Genomic DNA, 17726 nt, shown 5'->3' with positions numbered 1-17726 from the left:
AGTTGCACATGTGAATAAACCTCTTTGATGTTCTCTCTCTCTGTCTCTCTCTCTCTCTCTCTCTCTCTCTCTCTCTCTCTCTCTCTCTCTTTGTTATACAGTGTTAGCTTGGATCATGATTTTAAACACTTTGTTCTGGAATGAGGAAATAAAACTATTCTCAAAGATGATATTGCTTACTGTGTGCAGCACTTGCAGATGGTCAATAGTAGGAAGAACAAAGTATCTCAGTGTAAAGTGAGCAACATGGGCTTTGCACATAAATATGTGCAATTAGATGTATGATGATCTAGTCTCTAGTCCACAAATCTTAGAGGATTGTATATTCATACTAAAGACAATGGACACAAATACCTATTAGACTGCTGCTGCTGCTGCCCCCACCCTCCCCCACCCCCACCCCTTACCCCCACTTCCACATCTCCCCCTCCTCATATATAGTAAAATACACAGTTGTTGAATTATCATTTGAACATGATTGCAGCCTCATTGTTTTATATTCCTGCTGACATCTTCATATGTTGTTTGATTCACTGCTTTCATTGATTCATTGTGTGTTTGAAATCTTCATTGTATTATTTTTAGCAAGTATTTCAAAGTTTGTTTTTGTTTGTGGAATTATACGGTCCAAATTTGTACTTAATTTGTGCTGGCTATCGCGGTGATAAAGTTTCTACAGTAGTGCTGTTGACGTCTCTGTATTCATTTCAGCTAAAAACACAGTTTTTATTCCCTAGTGTAGAACCCAAAATGATACATATGTAAATTATTCAGATGTGAAATGATAAAAGAGAAAGCTTATGAGCTGATGCATCAGAGGCAATTAAGAACTGAAGTGATATTTGGAGACAGTGATCAAGGTACCTGTTTGCTTATGTTATACAATATTGGACTGACATTTTAAATAATAGAATAAATTAAAAAAATAGTTGTGTAGGAAACTGGCTAGAGGTGGGAGGAGTAAGTAACAAGAAGTAGAATAATGTGTAGTGAAACCATGAACATGATGGTGATATACAGGTGATGATACATTGGAAACATGGAGCAGTGTGTTAGTAATGCCAGGAATTGGGAGGAAGTCAGTAAGTCAGAAAATAGTTTTTTTGTACTCAGAACTAGAATGTATTTATATCTTAATGTTGGTAAAGCTGTGAAACAGGCACCAAGGTTGTTGCTTTGATACTAAAGAGCATAAGCTACATTTGTATATTCACTGCCATGATGCCATTTCTTGAATTTAGGGAAAGTACAGAATATTGAGCCACTCTGACTTGGTGAAAAATCTCATTGTTTTCAATGTTGGAAAAGCAATAAGGAGTTACTTCACAGACTTTCAGTTTTTTACTGATATTTGCATTGTGTTGTGTTGTACTTTGGTATTTTTTATTTTGACAGCCCACATTTGACTTGCAAATTATTTGTATTGTAATTTATTATAAGTTATGTTTCAGGAAATATCTCTATAATTATGTATTTTTTGCAAAACCATCATTGCAGAAGGTACATAATACTGAAATTGTTGATTTTACTTTGACATTTCCAGTTGAACAGTTCTTTCACTACATGCAACACTGATGGATTAGCATTTGATTACTGTCATTATTTTTGGTTCGCTGTTTAATCTCACTTACTCTTGACTTTTCCCCTGTAAAATTTAATGGCTGTTGGGGCTAATCAGCTTAAGTGGCTGTGACCTGAGGCAGCAGGCAGTTAAATCAAGGGTGTGGCTCTTTCTCCAAGAATAACACAAGGAGTGGATCATGTCTCACCGTTTCTGTCCCTGCACCTGCAGTAGAGTAGAATTTATTTCATTTTATGTGTAGTGTAGACATTCCATGGATCCTTTGTGTGTGTTGTTCAGATGTGGGAATAGTCAATCCAAATATTACAAATAGTATAATCATATTTAGAATATTACAAGAGAAAAATATAAATAACTACTTACAAACACTGTATTGATCATTTATAACAGGCAAAGATGTTTCTAGTAACAATTTTGATCACTGTGATACCAAAGCAACTTATCTTGTTTATCACTACTTTCCACAAAGAGAACATGTAGATTTTATTTACTTTTGCTAAAGAACCCATTAGAAGAGTAGGAAGGCTCATCAAGCAATGACTCCCTTACATTATATTGTAAAAGAGAGTTGTTATATTTTATGCATTCAGTGTTAATAAGTAGGGAATTGCAATTTAGTGCTAGCATATTAGTTTCAATTGTGCTAGCAACAGATTCTTTGGCTTGCAGTGCAGATAAACCTTTTGCCTAATGTTACGGCAAAAGTACACACACAACAATGATTTTCACTTTTATGGTACTAGGCAGAAGCATAACCTACATGTCAATACACTGAGGGGTCTGTATTATACTGACACCATCCTATTTGAAACAGGTATCAGATTTACGTAGGTTTAACGGGACTTATAAAAAATAACTGTAAAAAAATGAGTTTTTAGTTTTTGTCTTAAAAAATTCTCTGTAGTGTTCTGAATGAGGAAAAAGTTTACTCCCAGGAAAATGGACCACAGAAAGTACCAAAATTAGAGGAATTTAAAAGTGGCTGGACACACCACGATGTCTGCATGGCACAGAGTCAGTTGTGTTGAAAATAAAGTTTCACTCTCATTTGCTTCCTTTTTATTACCTTTTAGTCCCTTAAGTTGGCTAATCTGTGAAAGCTTTGCAATTGCTAATCTTTTAATTAGTCATTGTTTGCTGTTGTTTTGGTGCGAATATTTTGTATACAGTGAAGTAATTGTTTGCATGATTTTCTTATTCCACTTGAAAGCAATGGGAAGAATTAAGAAATTCAGTGCTGTTGTTGTTGTGGTCTTCAGTCCTGAGACTGGTTTGATGCAGCTCTCCATGTTACTCTATCCTGTGCAGGCTTCTTCATGTCCCAGTACCTACTGCAACCTACATCCCTCTGAATCTGTTTAGTGTATTCATCTCTTGGTCTCCCTCTACAATTTTTACCTTCCACGCTGCCCTCCAATACTAAATTGGTGGTCCCTTGATGCCTCAGATCATGTCCTACCAACCAATCCCTTCGAGTTAAGCTGTGCCACAAACTCATCTTCTCCCCAATCCTATTCAATACCTCCTCATTAGTTATATGATCTATCCATCTAATCTTCAGCATTCTTCTGTAGCACCATATGTCTGCTTGTGTCTGTGTACGTGCGGATGGATATGTGTGTGTGTGTGCGCGAGTGTACACCTGTCCTTTTTTTCCCCTAAGGGAAGTCTTTCCGCTCCCGGGATTGGAATGACTCCTTACCCTCTCCCTTAAAACCCACATCCTTTCGTCTTTCCCTCTCCTTCCTGAAGAAGCAACCATCGGTTGCGAAAGCTAGTAATCCCGTGTGTGTGTTTGTGTGTTTTGTTCATGTGCCTGTCTGCCGGGCGCTTTCCCGCTTGGTAAGTCTTGGAATCTTTGTTTTTAATATATTTTTCCCATGTGGAAGTTTCTTTCTATTTTTTATATATATATATATATATATATATATATATATATATATATATATATATATATATATATATATATATATATATATATATTGTTTTTCTCCCAGATCTACGGTATGAATATCAAGTAAGAGACATGTAATCATTATGTAAACTTGGATCTTTATCCACTGCTGAATAAGTTGCTAAATAATAATTATTAACTATTTAATAAATAATTGTTTACTCATCTATTCATCTGTGGATAAAGATTAAAAATTCTTACTGAGTCCATGGCCCTATAATGGTGAGCTTTGAACATATCACAGAATATGCCAGTTGGCAACTTCCTAATATTAAGCAACTTTCAGGACATCATTTGTGAACAATAAAACAGTTTTGGTAACCCAAGCTGTTTTTGTTAGTTAAGAGTAGATTTTCAAGATGCTCTGGGGATGGGGGGTTGGGTTGTTTGGGAAAGGAGACCAGACAGCGTGGTCATTGGTCTCATCGGATTAGGGAAGGATGGGGAAGGAAGTCAGCCGTGCCCCTTCAAAGGAACTATCCCGGCATTTGCCTGAAGCGATTTAGGGAAATCACGGAAAACCTAAATCAGGATGGCCGGAAGCGGGATTGAACCGTCGTCCTCCCGAATGCGAGTCCAGTGTCGAACCACTGCGCCACCTCACTCAGTGATGCTCTGGAATCCTATGTATAATTTCTTTGTACACAATTATGGGAAATGTCAGCTAGGTCAGTTACAATAAGGATTTGAGAAGATAAGTACTTCCTACTGAGTGTACCACTAGTGAACTTGCCAGAATAGTATCAAATATAAATTACATATAAAGCAAGGGAGCTTGCTAGGCAACTCTGCCATTTCACATAAAAAATCATTTGCTACTGGCAGGTGCAAATAATTGATGATTTCTGCAGGATTCATGTCAGGTCCACCCCAGTTGCAGTCTAAAGTGGCAAGTGCCTGACACACATTGCAGTGCCATTTGAAGAAATGAAGTATTTGTGTTTAACTTTGGTTTATTGAAGTGCTTTGAATATACAGTATTTTTTTTTTTGTTTTTTTTATTTCTCTGTCTGGTGCATACATGAATAAATCAGAATGTTTTCTGACAGTTGAGTAGGATATGTACAGCTGTGAATGTGAAAAGCGTTGATTAACATGTGGCAGCAAACCTGCAAATCTAGTGAATTCAAGAATTCATTTGTATAATTGACAACTTGTCTTGATTCCTTACACTATCAGCTTCACCTGATATTTTTTTCTAAATGATAAAAGAGTTGGCATTGACATAATTCATTTTGGCCTCTAATATAGCATGTAAATTTGGCTACTGATGAGTTTTGCAATTCTGTGTGATATTTGGGAAAGCTTTGCAAATAAATTGATCCGTGGTTGCTGTGATTTTACAGAAGTATGTTTGTGGTGTGATACATGATCATCCAACCTTGCTTCCCACTGCTTGACTCTTTCAGATGAACAGCCTCGAGCACTGTGTACACAGGAGGATTCCAGTCTTTCTTACTGTTGCTCATCTGTCTCAAACAAACAGGCTTGAGCATTGCATACTCTAGCTGTTTCCCGTCTTGCTTCCCATTGTTCATCTGTTACTGAAGATATTTTATTTTGTGTAGATCAGCCTGTCGCTAATAATTTAGGTAGTATAATTGATTTGACAGTGAAAATAATGATTTTTGATGACTATGACAAATTCACTTGGGAAGAAATGATATCTTCAATCTAATGTTGACCAGCAAATACAATTTCATATCTACAATCTAATGTTGACCAGCAGATACAGTTTCACAATCAAACCACATGTTATGTTACACTTAAACTGAAATGTTGCTGTATGCATTTGAATCAATTCATTTATGTGATGCATGCACACTCACATATCAAAAACATATGAACTGCTGCTAAACTACATGAAATACACACATTTGTTGAAACAACTGGTGCATTGCCTAAAGTAAAATGGATGTGCTAATGTAGAAAACTTCACAGGCATTTGCACAACAACTCACCAAAGTTTCATCACAATCTGCTGAATGGTAAAGGCATGATTAATGGACAGACAAAGCAACATTCATTTTGATTTAAATAGATGACATATAGCTAACATTTGACAAATTTATTTTGGCAAATAAATTTAACTTGACAAGCATAAACAAAATATGGCAACCTTTAAACCCTTTTAAAACTAGAATAACAAAGTAAAATTTTCTTTTAGTTTTAAGAAATAACATTAAAAAATTCTCATCTGTTTAGTGAACTAATAGCTTCCATTTGTTAATTTCACAAAACAGCCAACCTTAGCCTTTTGTGATTGAAACATTTCCTTTCCAATATCAACACATTCCAATAAGACAACCTTTACCCATATTAATGCTGAATGACCAAATGAAAATATGTTTCTAGTTTAAGAATTAAACAGTTCCTTGCCGACAGATAAAACTCTGTCAAGTCAGACAGCCTTTAAACTTTTTAAAACTGAATACCAAACTGAAAATATTCTTCAACATTTAAGAAATGGCAGTAATGAAGTAGACAGTTAATCAGCCACTAGCTTGCTCAGCAAAATGGCAGTCTTAAAATTCTTTTTTTATTTCAAACTGAACAATTCTTTAGCAGTTGAAATGAGGTAGCACACATTACAACATTGTTTTCCAAGCAGATATTACACACCACATTAACCTAGAACAATCATTCAGCAAACTATGAAACTTAACCTGCCCACTGTCACTTCCCACTTCTGTTGTCAAGTTTGGTAGCTGGACATCTTTCCCACAACTGCTGCGTATGTGTTAGTTCGACAGTTCACATTCCTTGCTCCTACATTCAAACAGGGCCATGGACCACTCTGAGGGTTCTTGCAAGGCAGCTGTCATTATAACTGCCCTGCATTCCACATGGAGTGGCAATGATGTTAATGCAACTTGTGGCAACCTTCACAAGTCATAAACATGCAATATGTGGGGTTAGCGTTCAAATCTTCACTTTACTAGCCACGTTACAGTACAACTTCCAGCTCCACAATCACTGCCAGCTGGCACCTACCCCTGATGTCTATCGAGAAGCCACTCGCACAGTTCGTACACCCTCTGGCTCAGCAGAGACAACACTCCCTCCACACCCACATTAGGCAGAGACATTCAGAAAGAAATTTTTAGTGCCAACATTTTCACACTCACTCATTCCACAAAGACATCCTAAAATAGAACATAAGGGCAAAATTGGCATGATGTTTATTATTATTATGGGCAAGAATACCCTTGTTGTACAGTCAATCTGCAGATTCATAGTACTCAGACAAATCATGAAAGATGTTTGTGGTCTGTTAATTTACCAATCCGAGAATAAATACAACTTTCTATTGTTTGTTTGCTGTGGTGATTCTTCTCTGAGGAGGCTGGGCTCTGCCAGTCACAAGCCACAATAAAGGGATTAGTGATGGAGGAGTAACTACTTTAAAAAAGTGTTCCCATTAGTGATTCGTTGTAAGCAGCTCTTGTCAGGGTTAACAGTGAAGACCAGAAAAGTGTATGAGGTGACTGAGACCAGGTTCCCTTTGTTTCCTCCTCCCCCCTTCTCTCTCTCTCTCTCTCTCTCTCTCTCTCTCTCTGTCTGTCTCTAATTGTGTGTTATGCCATTTTGTGATAAGAATTATTTTTAGTGTCTTACTTAACCTTGTTTCTGTTGTATTTGATGGGTGTGTGGAAGCTTAATAACTTTTTTCTTTGTTTCAAATGCTAGCTGTTGCAGAAAATACTGACACTCTTTATTTTTAAACAGGAAATGGACATGCTGGACATTACTTCTATTAGAGATGCGAGAACTGGAAAATATGCTAAAATTCCTAAAGACTCTAAGCTGAAGCAGATTGTTACAATGGGATCCCAAGACACTTTAGAAGAAAAGACTGTTACCATTTGTTATGGTTCTGATTTTGTTAATCTTACATATATTAATTTTTGTTGCACAAAGAAAGACATAGCACAAGTAAGTTTTGGGTAATACAATAATACTATATTATGTGTTCTGTATTTAGGAAGATATTTAAGAAATGGTGTAACATGAATAAAAATGTAAACTTAGAGAATCAGAATTTATGTGACATGCTATAACAATTTTTCTGGTGACTTCTGTAAGACAGTGATTTTATTAAAAGTGAACTAAATACATGTTGGGGTTGAGTTCATGCCTGAAATTTTGTGGAGAAATGCTTTTTTTACATTTTGCATGTCAGTAAAGTTTTTTTTCAAAAGAAAAAAAAATTATTTGTACTTTGCACAGACCAGAATAACATACTGCTTCCTTATGTTTTGCTTCCACATATTCCAGCATATTCCAAATTCAACTTTCCAGGCACGCACTTAGTGCTACAATTGTTACTTGCAACATCATGGTTTGCTTTTTTTATTTGCTTTAATTATGTCCCAATAGTAGACTGCTGGACTGCTGCATGTACCTGCTTTTTAGTACTGTTATCCATATTTTATAGAGCATTATTATTTCCTTTCTTCATTCCAGTTGATATTGTGGTGGTGTTTTTACATGTTTCTGAATTCTCTGAACAATTTAGGGTTAAAGTTACTAGTAATTTATTCAGTTTTCATATTTGAGTGACTGTGGCAGATGTATGGAATTGGTCTAAACAAGATTTCATTTTCTGATATTTAAAATTTTCCCAGCATGTAGAATATCCCGTGAAATTTCAGGAGAATTTACTGATATGGAAAGCTGTGACTGGAAGTTACTGACATTCAACAGTGTTCCCAAAATTTCATAGAACAGTTCATTTTGTAATCATCTGGGCCTGCTGCATAATAAATGTCTTTCAAAGACATAATAAATTTTGTATGACCCATTATGGTGCTATAGACATTATTTTTTTATTTGAACTATAGGCCTATTTCAGCTACACAACCATCATCAGGTTATATGTTATAGAAAATTTAATAAATTTTGATACATTTGTTATATGACAAAATTTATTATTTTATTGAAAGTTCATTTTGTGTTTAGACATGTATGGACACTATTATTGATGTCCCTCTGTTACCTCTGTCACGTCTAGATCAGTCCTGTAAAAATCAATATTTCGTGGTGGATTATTAAACACTGTTGCTACACTGCATTTCTTAAAAAATTTTCCAGTGCAGTTTTGTCCTTTTATTTAAAGATTGAAGAAAGTTGCATGTGTTCTCAGCTGCACATTCTGGAAAGCATGACTTGACATTGAGTTTTGTGGATTTAAAGTAAAGAAATCTCTCAATAAGCACAACAATATAATAATTTGTGTACAATCCATGAACGAAATGTTGCTGATAAAAAAAAATGGAACAGAATGCTAATAATTCTACAGAGCTTTTGGACAGAAATCTTACAACAGTCAATAGCACTGTCCACAGACTGTAGGAACCTCTGAAGAAGCTTTTTACACAAACCTTATAAAAACATACATTGTAACCATCAATGGTTTTTACACAACATGTATGGTCCCCTGACAATTCAGAAGTTGCATATTTTTACTAAAAATAAATAAGAACAACACAGCTTCTCATTAAAATCCACTCCTGGAAATTGAAATAAGAACACCGTGAATTCATTGTCCCAGGAAGGGGAAACTTTATTGACACATTCCTGGGGTCAGATACATCACATGATCACACTGACAGAACCACAGGCACATAGACACAGGCAACAGAGCATGCACAATGTCGGCACTAGTACAGTGTATATCCACCTTTCGCAGCAATGCAGGCTGCTATTCTCCCATGGAGACAATCGTAGAGATGCTGGATGTAGTCCTGTGGAATGGCTTGCCATGCCATTTCCACCTGGCGCCTCAGTTGGACCAGCGTTCGTGCTGGACGTGCAGACCGCGTGAGACGACGCTTCATCCAGTCCCAGACATGCTCAGTGGGGGACAGATCCGGAGATCTTGCTGGCCAGGGTAGTTGACTTACACCTTCTAGAGCACGTTGGGTGGCACGGGATACATGCGGACGTGCATTGTCCTGTTGGAACAGCAAGTTCCCTTGCCGGTCTAGGAATGGTAGAACAATGGGTTCGATGACGGTTTAGATGTACCGTGCACTATTCTGTGTCCCCTCGACGATCACCGGACGTGTACGGCCAGTGTAGGAGATCGCTGCCCACACCATGATGCCGGGTGTTGGCCCTGTGTGCCTCGGTCGTATTCAGTCCTGATTGTGGCGCTCACCTGCACGGCGCCAAACACGCATACGACCATCATTGGCACCAAGGCAGAAGCGACTCTCATCGCTGAAGACGACACGTCTCCATTTGTCCCTCCATTCACGCCTGTCGCGACCCCACTGGAGGTGGGCTGCACGATGTTGGGGCGTGAGCGGAAGACGGCCTAACGGTGTGCGGGACCGTAGCCCAGCTTCATGGAGACGGTTGCGAATGGTCCTCGCCGATACCCCAGGAGCAACAGTGTCCCTAATTTGCTGGGAAGTGGAGGTGCGGTCCCCTTACTGCACTGCGTAGGATCCTGCGGTCTTGGCGTGCATCCGTGCGTCGCTGCGGTCTGGTCCCAGGTCGACGGGCACGTGCACCTTCCGCCGACCACTGGCGACAACATCGATGTACTGTGGAGACCTCACGCCCCACGTGTTGAGCAATTCGGCGGTACGTCCACCCGGACTCCCGCATGCCCACTATACGCCCTCACTCAAAGTCCGTCAACTGCACATACGGTTCATGTCCACGCTGTCGCGGCATGCTACCAGTGTTAAAGACTGCAATGGAACTCCGTATGCCACGGCAAACTGGCTGACACTGACGGCGGCGGTGCACAAATGCTGCGCAGCTAGCGCCATTCGACGGCCAACACCGTGGTTCCTGGTGTGTCCGCTGTGCCGTGCGTGTGATCATTGTTTGTACAGACCTCTCGCAGTGTCCAGAGCAAGTATGGTGGGTCTGACACACCGGTGTCAATGTGTTCTTTTTTTCATTTCCAGGAGTGTCTAATAGTTCAGTTACGGTGTTTTTTTTTTATTTTTTTTTTAAATCCATCATCAGGTTACCATTTGGTTATTTTATACAGTCTTGCTTAGTTCACCTCTCTTGGCTAGGAGGTGACTATACTATACATCACACAGCTAGTCAAAATGAGATACACACAATTTTGTGGCTATTATACAGTAACTTAAATAACTTTCCTATTACAAAATAAAGCAAGCAGGTACGTAACCTGCATTAAATACATTCTCTAATCATGATGAACATTCTGTTAAGGTATATCTAACAAATACTGATGAAAATCATTCAGGTTTATCATAAACACAAGGCTACATTATTTTGTAAACAATTCAAAAGTAAATTAAAAAGAACCAGATACCAGTATTACATTTAATCTACTCAAAAGTTCCTAATCTACTCAAAAGTTCCTAAAAATACAACAGTTGTACTTTATATGGATCTTATCATTCCCATCACTTTCCAAGCAGTTCCTTTGGAAGTGTGTACTCTGCTCCCAGCAGTTTTTCCATGAACTAAAATCTCCATGGAATGCCTTTTTCTGGAGACAGTTTAGTACCACTTGTGGTTCTACTTGAATCTCCTTAACTGTGTGAAATCTATGTCTTTTTAACTTGAGTTTCATTCTGGAGGATAAAAAGAGTCACTCAGTACCAGGTCAGGTGAAAATGGCAGGTGAAGAGCAACTGTCATTTTATTTTTTTACAGAAACTGATGGATGGTCAGTGCAGTCTGGGATCTTGCATTGTCATTATGGAGGAAACAACTGCCTCTGCGTCTCTTTACTGGATGCTTTTTTCTTACTTCCTTCCCCAACTACCTGAGGAAATCACTGTAGAACTGCACTAACAGACTGGCAAAGGAGGACAAACTCCTTGTGGACAATTCTTTGCATGTCGGAGAAACAGATGAGCATGGAATTCACATTACTCTTCACTTACCGGGCTTTCTTGCAACAAGGTGGCGATGGACACTATCATGTGATGACTGTGGCTTGGTTTCAAGATTGTACCAAAATCCAGCTTTCATACCAGTAATAACTTTCAAAAGAAAGTCCGATTCACTTTCAAGCCTTCCTTTACGTTCTCTGCAGACTTGCATGTGTTGCTGTTTCTGCTCATTGCTGAAAATTCTCTTCACAAACTTTGCAGCTATTCATAGCATGTGCAATTCATTGGGCACAATCTTCTGACTTGTCCCAGAAGACTGTCCTATGATTCCTATGATCTTCCAGAAACGTATTTCGAACATCAGGAACATCTTCAGGTGTAATGCTAGTTGATGGCTCTCCTGAATAGGGATCATCATCAGACGATGTTCTGCCCTCCTGAAAATGTTTAAACCAGTCGAATTTAGACTGAAAACTAAGTCATTTCTCCAAATACTTGGCTCAACATGTTCTGTGTTTCTGCAGCAGTTTTTAAAAACCTGAAATAAAAGTTTATGCACACATATTGCTCCTGGACATCTGCCTTCATCAATTTCTCAAGACATACAACACATGACAAAGGGAAATGTGTGTAAAAACTAAATGTGACCGCTTGGCTCAAAGCCACTTGAGGCACTGCCACAAAAAAGATGTGTGAGATACCATATGGTGGCATTTCATCATACCAAATAGACTTCACAGGCTGCACATATATTCTGGTAAAATTTGTGTTGCACCTCATATTTCTTGAGAGATTTGAATCATTTCTTGAAGCAACTTATTAAAAAAAATGGTAAATTTAAATTGTAGATATAACAGGAAAATCACTGTCAGCTGCATGCTACAATATCTAGTGTGATACATTAAGTAAAGTTCTTAAAAGACTGACAGATAGGCACAAGGGAAAAATGGACCATCTGGACAGTAGATTTAAATTCACTACATGGAACCAAGAGAGAGTACAGCAGGACCCAGACGTAGCTTTGTCATTCAGTCATAAATGAAAACCTGTATGAATAGTTACCAGTTGTATTCAAAAGGTAGTCTGGAAATCATTTACATCTTCTTATCTGTAAGTGATAGCTTAACACAGCTTGTATCGAACAAGAAAGAAGTTACACAAGAACATAATGTATTACTCATAAGTTTTAATATGACTGGACAACACAATATGAGGATTCAAAACCTGAATTGGGGCAGGCACACTAGTTTAACCTTGAACCTCACAAGGCCAAATTTGAAGTGAAATTGAAACATGGACCACAGATATAGCATTGAATCGAAATTTTTGTGTCATATTGGAATCCACAAGTGCTCTTATATCATAACAAAATGATGATCTATCAAAGGAATTTGCTTATTGCACAGTATATGTGTGAAGAATATAACCTAGATATATCAACAGAGGAGACAAAATTATTGTTTTTACAGGAAAGGACCATATACGAGCTAAAAAAGTTGTTGCTTATAACCTGTTGGGACAGATTAGATGTTTCTATTACCTGGGTCATCACATTACATGTGAGTTACGGTTAATGATGCCGAGAAGAAACTAGGAGAATTCATAGATGTGACTGAAATTTTAGAAATCAGGCTATTAAATTGTTTAATTGAAGTGAGTTGTGTTCTAAATAACAACAAGAATTTAGTAGCAAGATTTATACAGATTAGGAAATAAAATCTATAAAATGAAATATAGTATCAACATTAACAGAATACGTAATCAGTGTCTGCCTCTTAAAATGTTATGATACATACCTGCAGGGGAAGTTAAGGAAGACTGAGGAGGAGATGGCTATCACAGCAGGTACATACCTAAGGTTCGAAGTTTAGAAGAATACAGTAGATATAGTGTCTCAAAAAGAATCCTGGCATGTTTTCCTCCAAAAACGGTATTGCACACTATGAAGAGCACATTGCAATCACAGCGGCCGTATGTGGGTGTGCACTGTACTGCTGAATAAGCACATCCTCTCCAAGAAACACCAAATGTGATTGCTAGCTGTGACTGATGATCTCCCACACCCTGAAGCATGGAGTAGAATCTGTGTGTCACGGACAAATGCGCTCTGGTATAGGTTGTTCACCAGGTCTACACTATACAAATGTATGGCCATCACTCGCATACTTCATGTCATCTTTGAAGACAACATAGTGCCAGTCCGTTCTCCAGTCAACTCTTTCATGACACCAGGGTAGTCATGCTTGGCTGTGTTGCTTTGCATGGCCAGAGGCAAACATGATCTTAGTCCTGCTCAGGCAGACTGTTCTCAATGGCCCTTAGTTACACAGCAGGTACATGTGCCCAGATTTCTTCCCTGGACCATCCTCAGCCAGCAGTTACTGCTCACACAGTGCGTCAGCTGTGAAATGTGTGTGTACTACATGGATGTCAAGAACCTGCCTGTGGATGTGGGAATATTTCACAGACCACTACAGAAAGTAGCAACACACCACTGATACACTGTGCCCAACATGTGCAACAGTCTGTTGATACATCCATCCAGCTTCCTGCATCTCTGCAGTGCGACCCCATTCAAATGGCTGAAGTTGTTCAACAAGAGTACATACTCTTCAGCAGAGTACCCCAGAGAGAATGTTGCAAACACTGTTCACTTCTAAAGTCAGCACAATTACTGCTTACAGAGTCAAACTGGAGGGTGTTGTGACAGGCATCCTGAATGCCATCTGATCGACAATGGCCCTGATGTGTCCTGCCCTCTATCCTTCCCATCCCTCCCACAGTGGTATTCTGCCGACCACCGAATCTACACACTATACTCGTCCATCCTTACACAACCACTGCTCCCAATCCCTTACGTCATGACTCATACCCCTGTAGTAGACCTAGATACAAGACCTGTCCCATACATCATCCCACCACCACCTACTCTAGTCCAGTCACTAACATCACCTATCCCATCAAAGGCAGGGGTACCTGTGAAACCAGTCATGTGATCTACAAGCTAAGCTACACCCACTGTGCTGCATTCTGTGTAGGCACGACGACCAACAAGTTGTCTGTCCACATGAATAGTCACTGACAAACTGTGGCCAAGTAACAAGTAGACCACCCTGCTGCTGTACACGTTGCCAAACATGATATCCTTCATTTCAATGACTGCTTCACAGCCTGTGCTTTTCTGAATTGCATAGATGGGAACTTTCCCTGTAATACATCCTACATTCTCATAATCCTCCTTGCTTCAACCTTTGTTTGTCACTGTCCTCACCCATTCAGCCCCTTCCCTGTTCCCATTCCAGCAGTACAAAGCCGTCATTCCACAATCACACCCAGTCTTTTTATTTCTCACCTTTTCCACTACTTCTCCCACCCCCCCCCCCCCCCACCCCTCCACCTTACCTGTAGCACTTCACTGTTCACCACCACCCCCCACCAAACTATCCCTTCCCCCTTCCTGCCCCAGGTTCCTCCTTGCCCCCACCCAGTCACCACTTCCATCATGCACTGGTGCTGCTGCTAGCAGTGTGGTTTTGGTTGCTTGAGACTGCAGTTGTGTGTGTGGGAGGAGGGGGGGGGGGGGGTGTCGCGCGCACTTATGTGTGTCTATTGTTGATGAAGGCCTTAATGGCTGAATGTTTTAATTGTGAAGAGTCTTTTTGTTGTGCCTATCTGCGACTCAGCATCTCTGCTGTATGGTGAGTAGCAACGTTCCTTGTCATAGATTGATACAATGGTTTCAGTGTAATTTAATTTTATGCAGAACAAAGCTATAGCTGTCATTACTAAATTTCTACTTTGTTTATAAAGAGAAACCACACACATCCAAAACACATTAAACAATTTCAATAAGAGGAATAATATTCACTCGTAATGGACATTTGTATTGAAATATGAGCCCTTACAGAAGCAAGGTTTACAGATGACCATAAAGAAAATCTTGTGCTGCCTTTACAACAAATGACACCATTTTTATCTGTTCTTGTGATATTATATTGTATGGTAAATACATCAGTTAGAAGTAGAAATATTTGTACATATTTTCTTTGTGGTTTTGTAAGTATTCCGAGTATTCACATAAATATTTTTACTTCTGTAAAGAAAAAATATTTTTTGAAATGTTTATTTTAAAACTAACATCCTTGAACAGAATTTCAGTACACAACAAGAAATAAGAAATTACTTTTGTGATGTACATATGCACATATTCATCTTTGTTGTGTGGTGTTTGAAACCTGATAATTGGTGAGGGCAGTTCACACAAGTGTACATAAATATTGATCAGTTTGTTCAGACCAATATTTACATTTATGACCATGAGTAGTGACTACGGTGCTTCACATAGACAAATGATCTCAAAAATTGAGATCTGTGTAATGTCAGTGGGTATTTTTCTTCTTTTCTTTCTTTTGCAATATTAACAGTCAAGACAAAACCAGCTTCGGTTGTTAAATCTGCTTCCTTTATAAACATGTACATATTTCTACTGTGACTTTGAAGTTTTTCCTTTAGTTATGTCAGTTTAGCTTTCCTTAACAGAGAACAAATAGCAAAGTCTGCACTGAAACCAGTCTGCTTAGTGTCATGAACAAAGTTTCAGATTACTGATATTGAATTGTGACAAGACCATTTTACACAAGGGACACGTTGCTTTACTCTCTCTCTACATAAAAACAAATTCTTATTGCTTTCTTTACTCAACACTGTATCCTGTGCTTGATATTTGTGTGTCTTAGATAGCATTGTAATGTTTAGGGCACCAGCAATAAACACAACGATGGAAAATCCAGGATGGAATATAACAATAGTATGAAAAGGAAAGTTGCTACTCATCATATAGCAGAGATGCTGAGTATCAGATAGGCACAACAAAAAGATTGTCACAGTATAAGTTCTTGACCATCAAGGTCTTTGTCAAAAATAGACGACAGACACACATGCATGTGCGCGCTGCACGCAAACGCAACTCACACACACACACATGTGTCTGCAGCTTCTGACAGCTGAAGCCACACTCACTTATATTATTATTTACTTATAGAGTGACTACTAACTGACGCGTACAAGAAGACAAGGTTGTGCATATACAGCCGCATATAGTTGAGAAAAACCACATTAAATTCACACAAGAGCTGCACGCAGCTTGCGAGCCATGTTGTGTGTGCATATTACATAGACATAGTAAAATAATTTACTTGTTATGGTATGACTACCATATTGTTAATTGAGAAAATAGAGAAGGAATAATCCAATAAAAAAAGGTGTTGTATTCATGAGAAGGCAGATATGAGAGAGAACTGTGCATTATAAATAACAAGACAGAGGGGCGCTCTACAGACTGAGTGGCACTATAAACAAATAACATTTTCTGTATTAGGTGTAGGTAAGCCTTGTGAACATTATCATATATCTGTTACATGGTCTGTGTCTCACTGGTGTATTAATTTTAATTTCTGTACATGGATATGTATTTTTTCAAGTACGAATGTGCTTGCTAGTAAAAGTGACTTTGGATCCCTGTTATGTCATACCTCAGATTTCAGTAGATTGAGTTCAGTGGGTTAGATGACAATGTGCCATTTCCACATATCGTAACTGAATCCCACATTTATTCCCTCTCAGCGCCACAAAGCCAAGGACAATGTATAGAATCATCTCAATAATAAAGCATCAACAATGTCTAATCGCTGTACAGTGTTTGCTTTTAAAGTGACTAGTCTCTACAAATAAGAGCACTTTTGTGTTATCATTTTGTTACTTATGCTATACCCTGCACATCAGTATTCTCCCTCCTCACTGTTGATCACATTTTTGTGCAGGGTACTTTTTATGTGATCTAATTGGAAATAATGTTTCAACTCTGTTATTTTGGGAATAATTTTTGTTAAAGAATATAATGTTTAATGATAGAACTGTAACGAGCCCTTAATAGTTGAATTGAAAATGTACTGTACCACTGCTTCACAAAATTGTTGCATCAGACCATATGGTATACCGTATGAAGATGAAAAGCGAGATCAGAGAAACTCTGGAGTAGAAAACTAATTAGCTTTATATCCATTTTACTTTTGTGAAAGTCTTTTTAGTTTCAGGAAAGTACGGAACAAAGATTAGTGTCTAAAGTCCCATAGATGACTTGAGATGGGAAGAAAGGAAAGAAATTTGCTTGTCTGATATCCATACAATGACAAATAAAACTGAAAATAATAATTCCTAGGTGTACTTTTTTTAACCAACTTGAGATTTTCTTGCATCACACTGCAATTGATTGATGCAGGATGAAAAATTTTGGAGGATTTTGTTCTTGTAGACTATGCTAACTTTTGCCCTTTGCTGTCAATTATTCAATGGCATA

The 17726-nt window shown here is 38.4% G+C and overlaps 1 protein-coding gene across 2 annotated transcripts in view; it reads left to right on the top strand.

The window, feature by feature from the left end:
* The window catches only part of LOC126278954 (1-phosphatidylinositol 4,5-bisphosphate phosphodiesterase classes I and II), a 401310-nt gene that overhangs the window by 96401 nt on the left and 287183 nt on the right, over positions 1 to 17726 (top strand). For both annotated transcript variants that reach the window (XM_049979233.1, XM_049979234.1), the window contains one exon: positions 7266 to 7472. In XM_049979233.1, the coding sequence (XP_049835190.1) occupies positions 7266 to 7472 (207 nt within the window). The remainder of the gene's footprint in view (positions 1 to 7265; positions 7473 to 17726) is intronic.

This window comes from Schistocerca gregaria, chromosome 6 (assembly GCF_023897955.1).
Source record: "Schistocerca gregaria isolate iqSchGreg1 chromosome 6, iqSchGreg1.2, whole genome shotgun sequence".
NCBI classification, from domain to species: domain Eukaryota; kingdom Metazoa; phylum Arthropoda; class Insecta; order Orthoptera; family Acrididae; genus Schistocerca; species Schistocerca gregaria.
The sequence above is the reverse complement of the archived record's forward strand: the minus strand, read 5'-3'. Positions and strand labels throughout refer to the sequence as shown.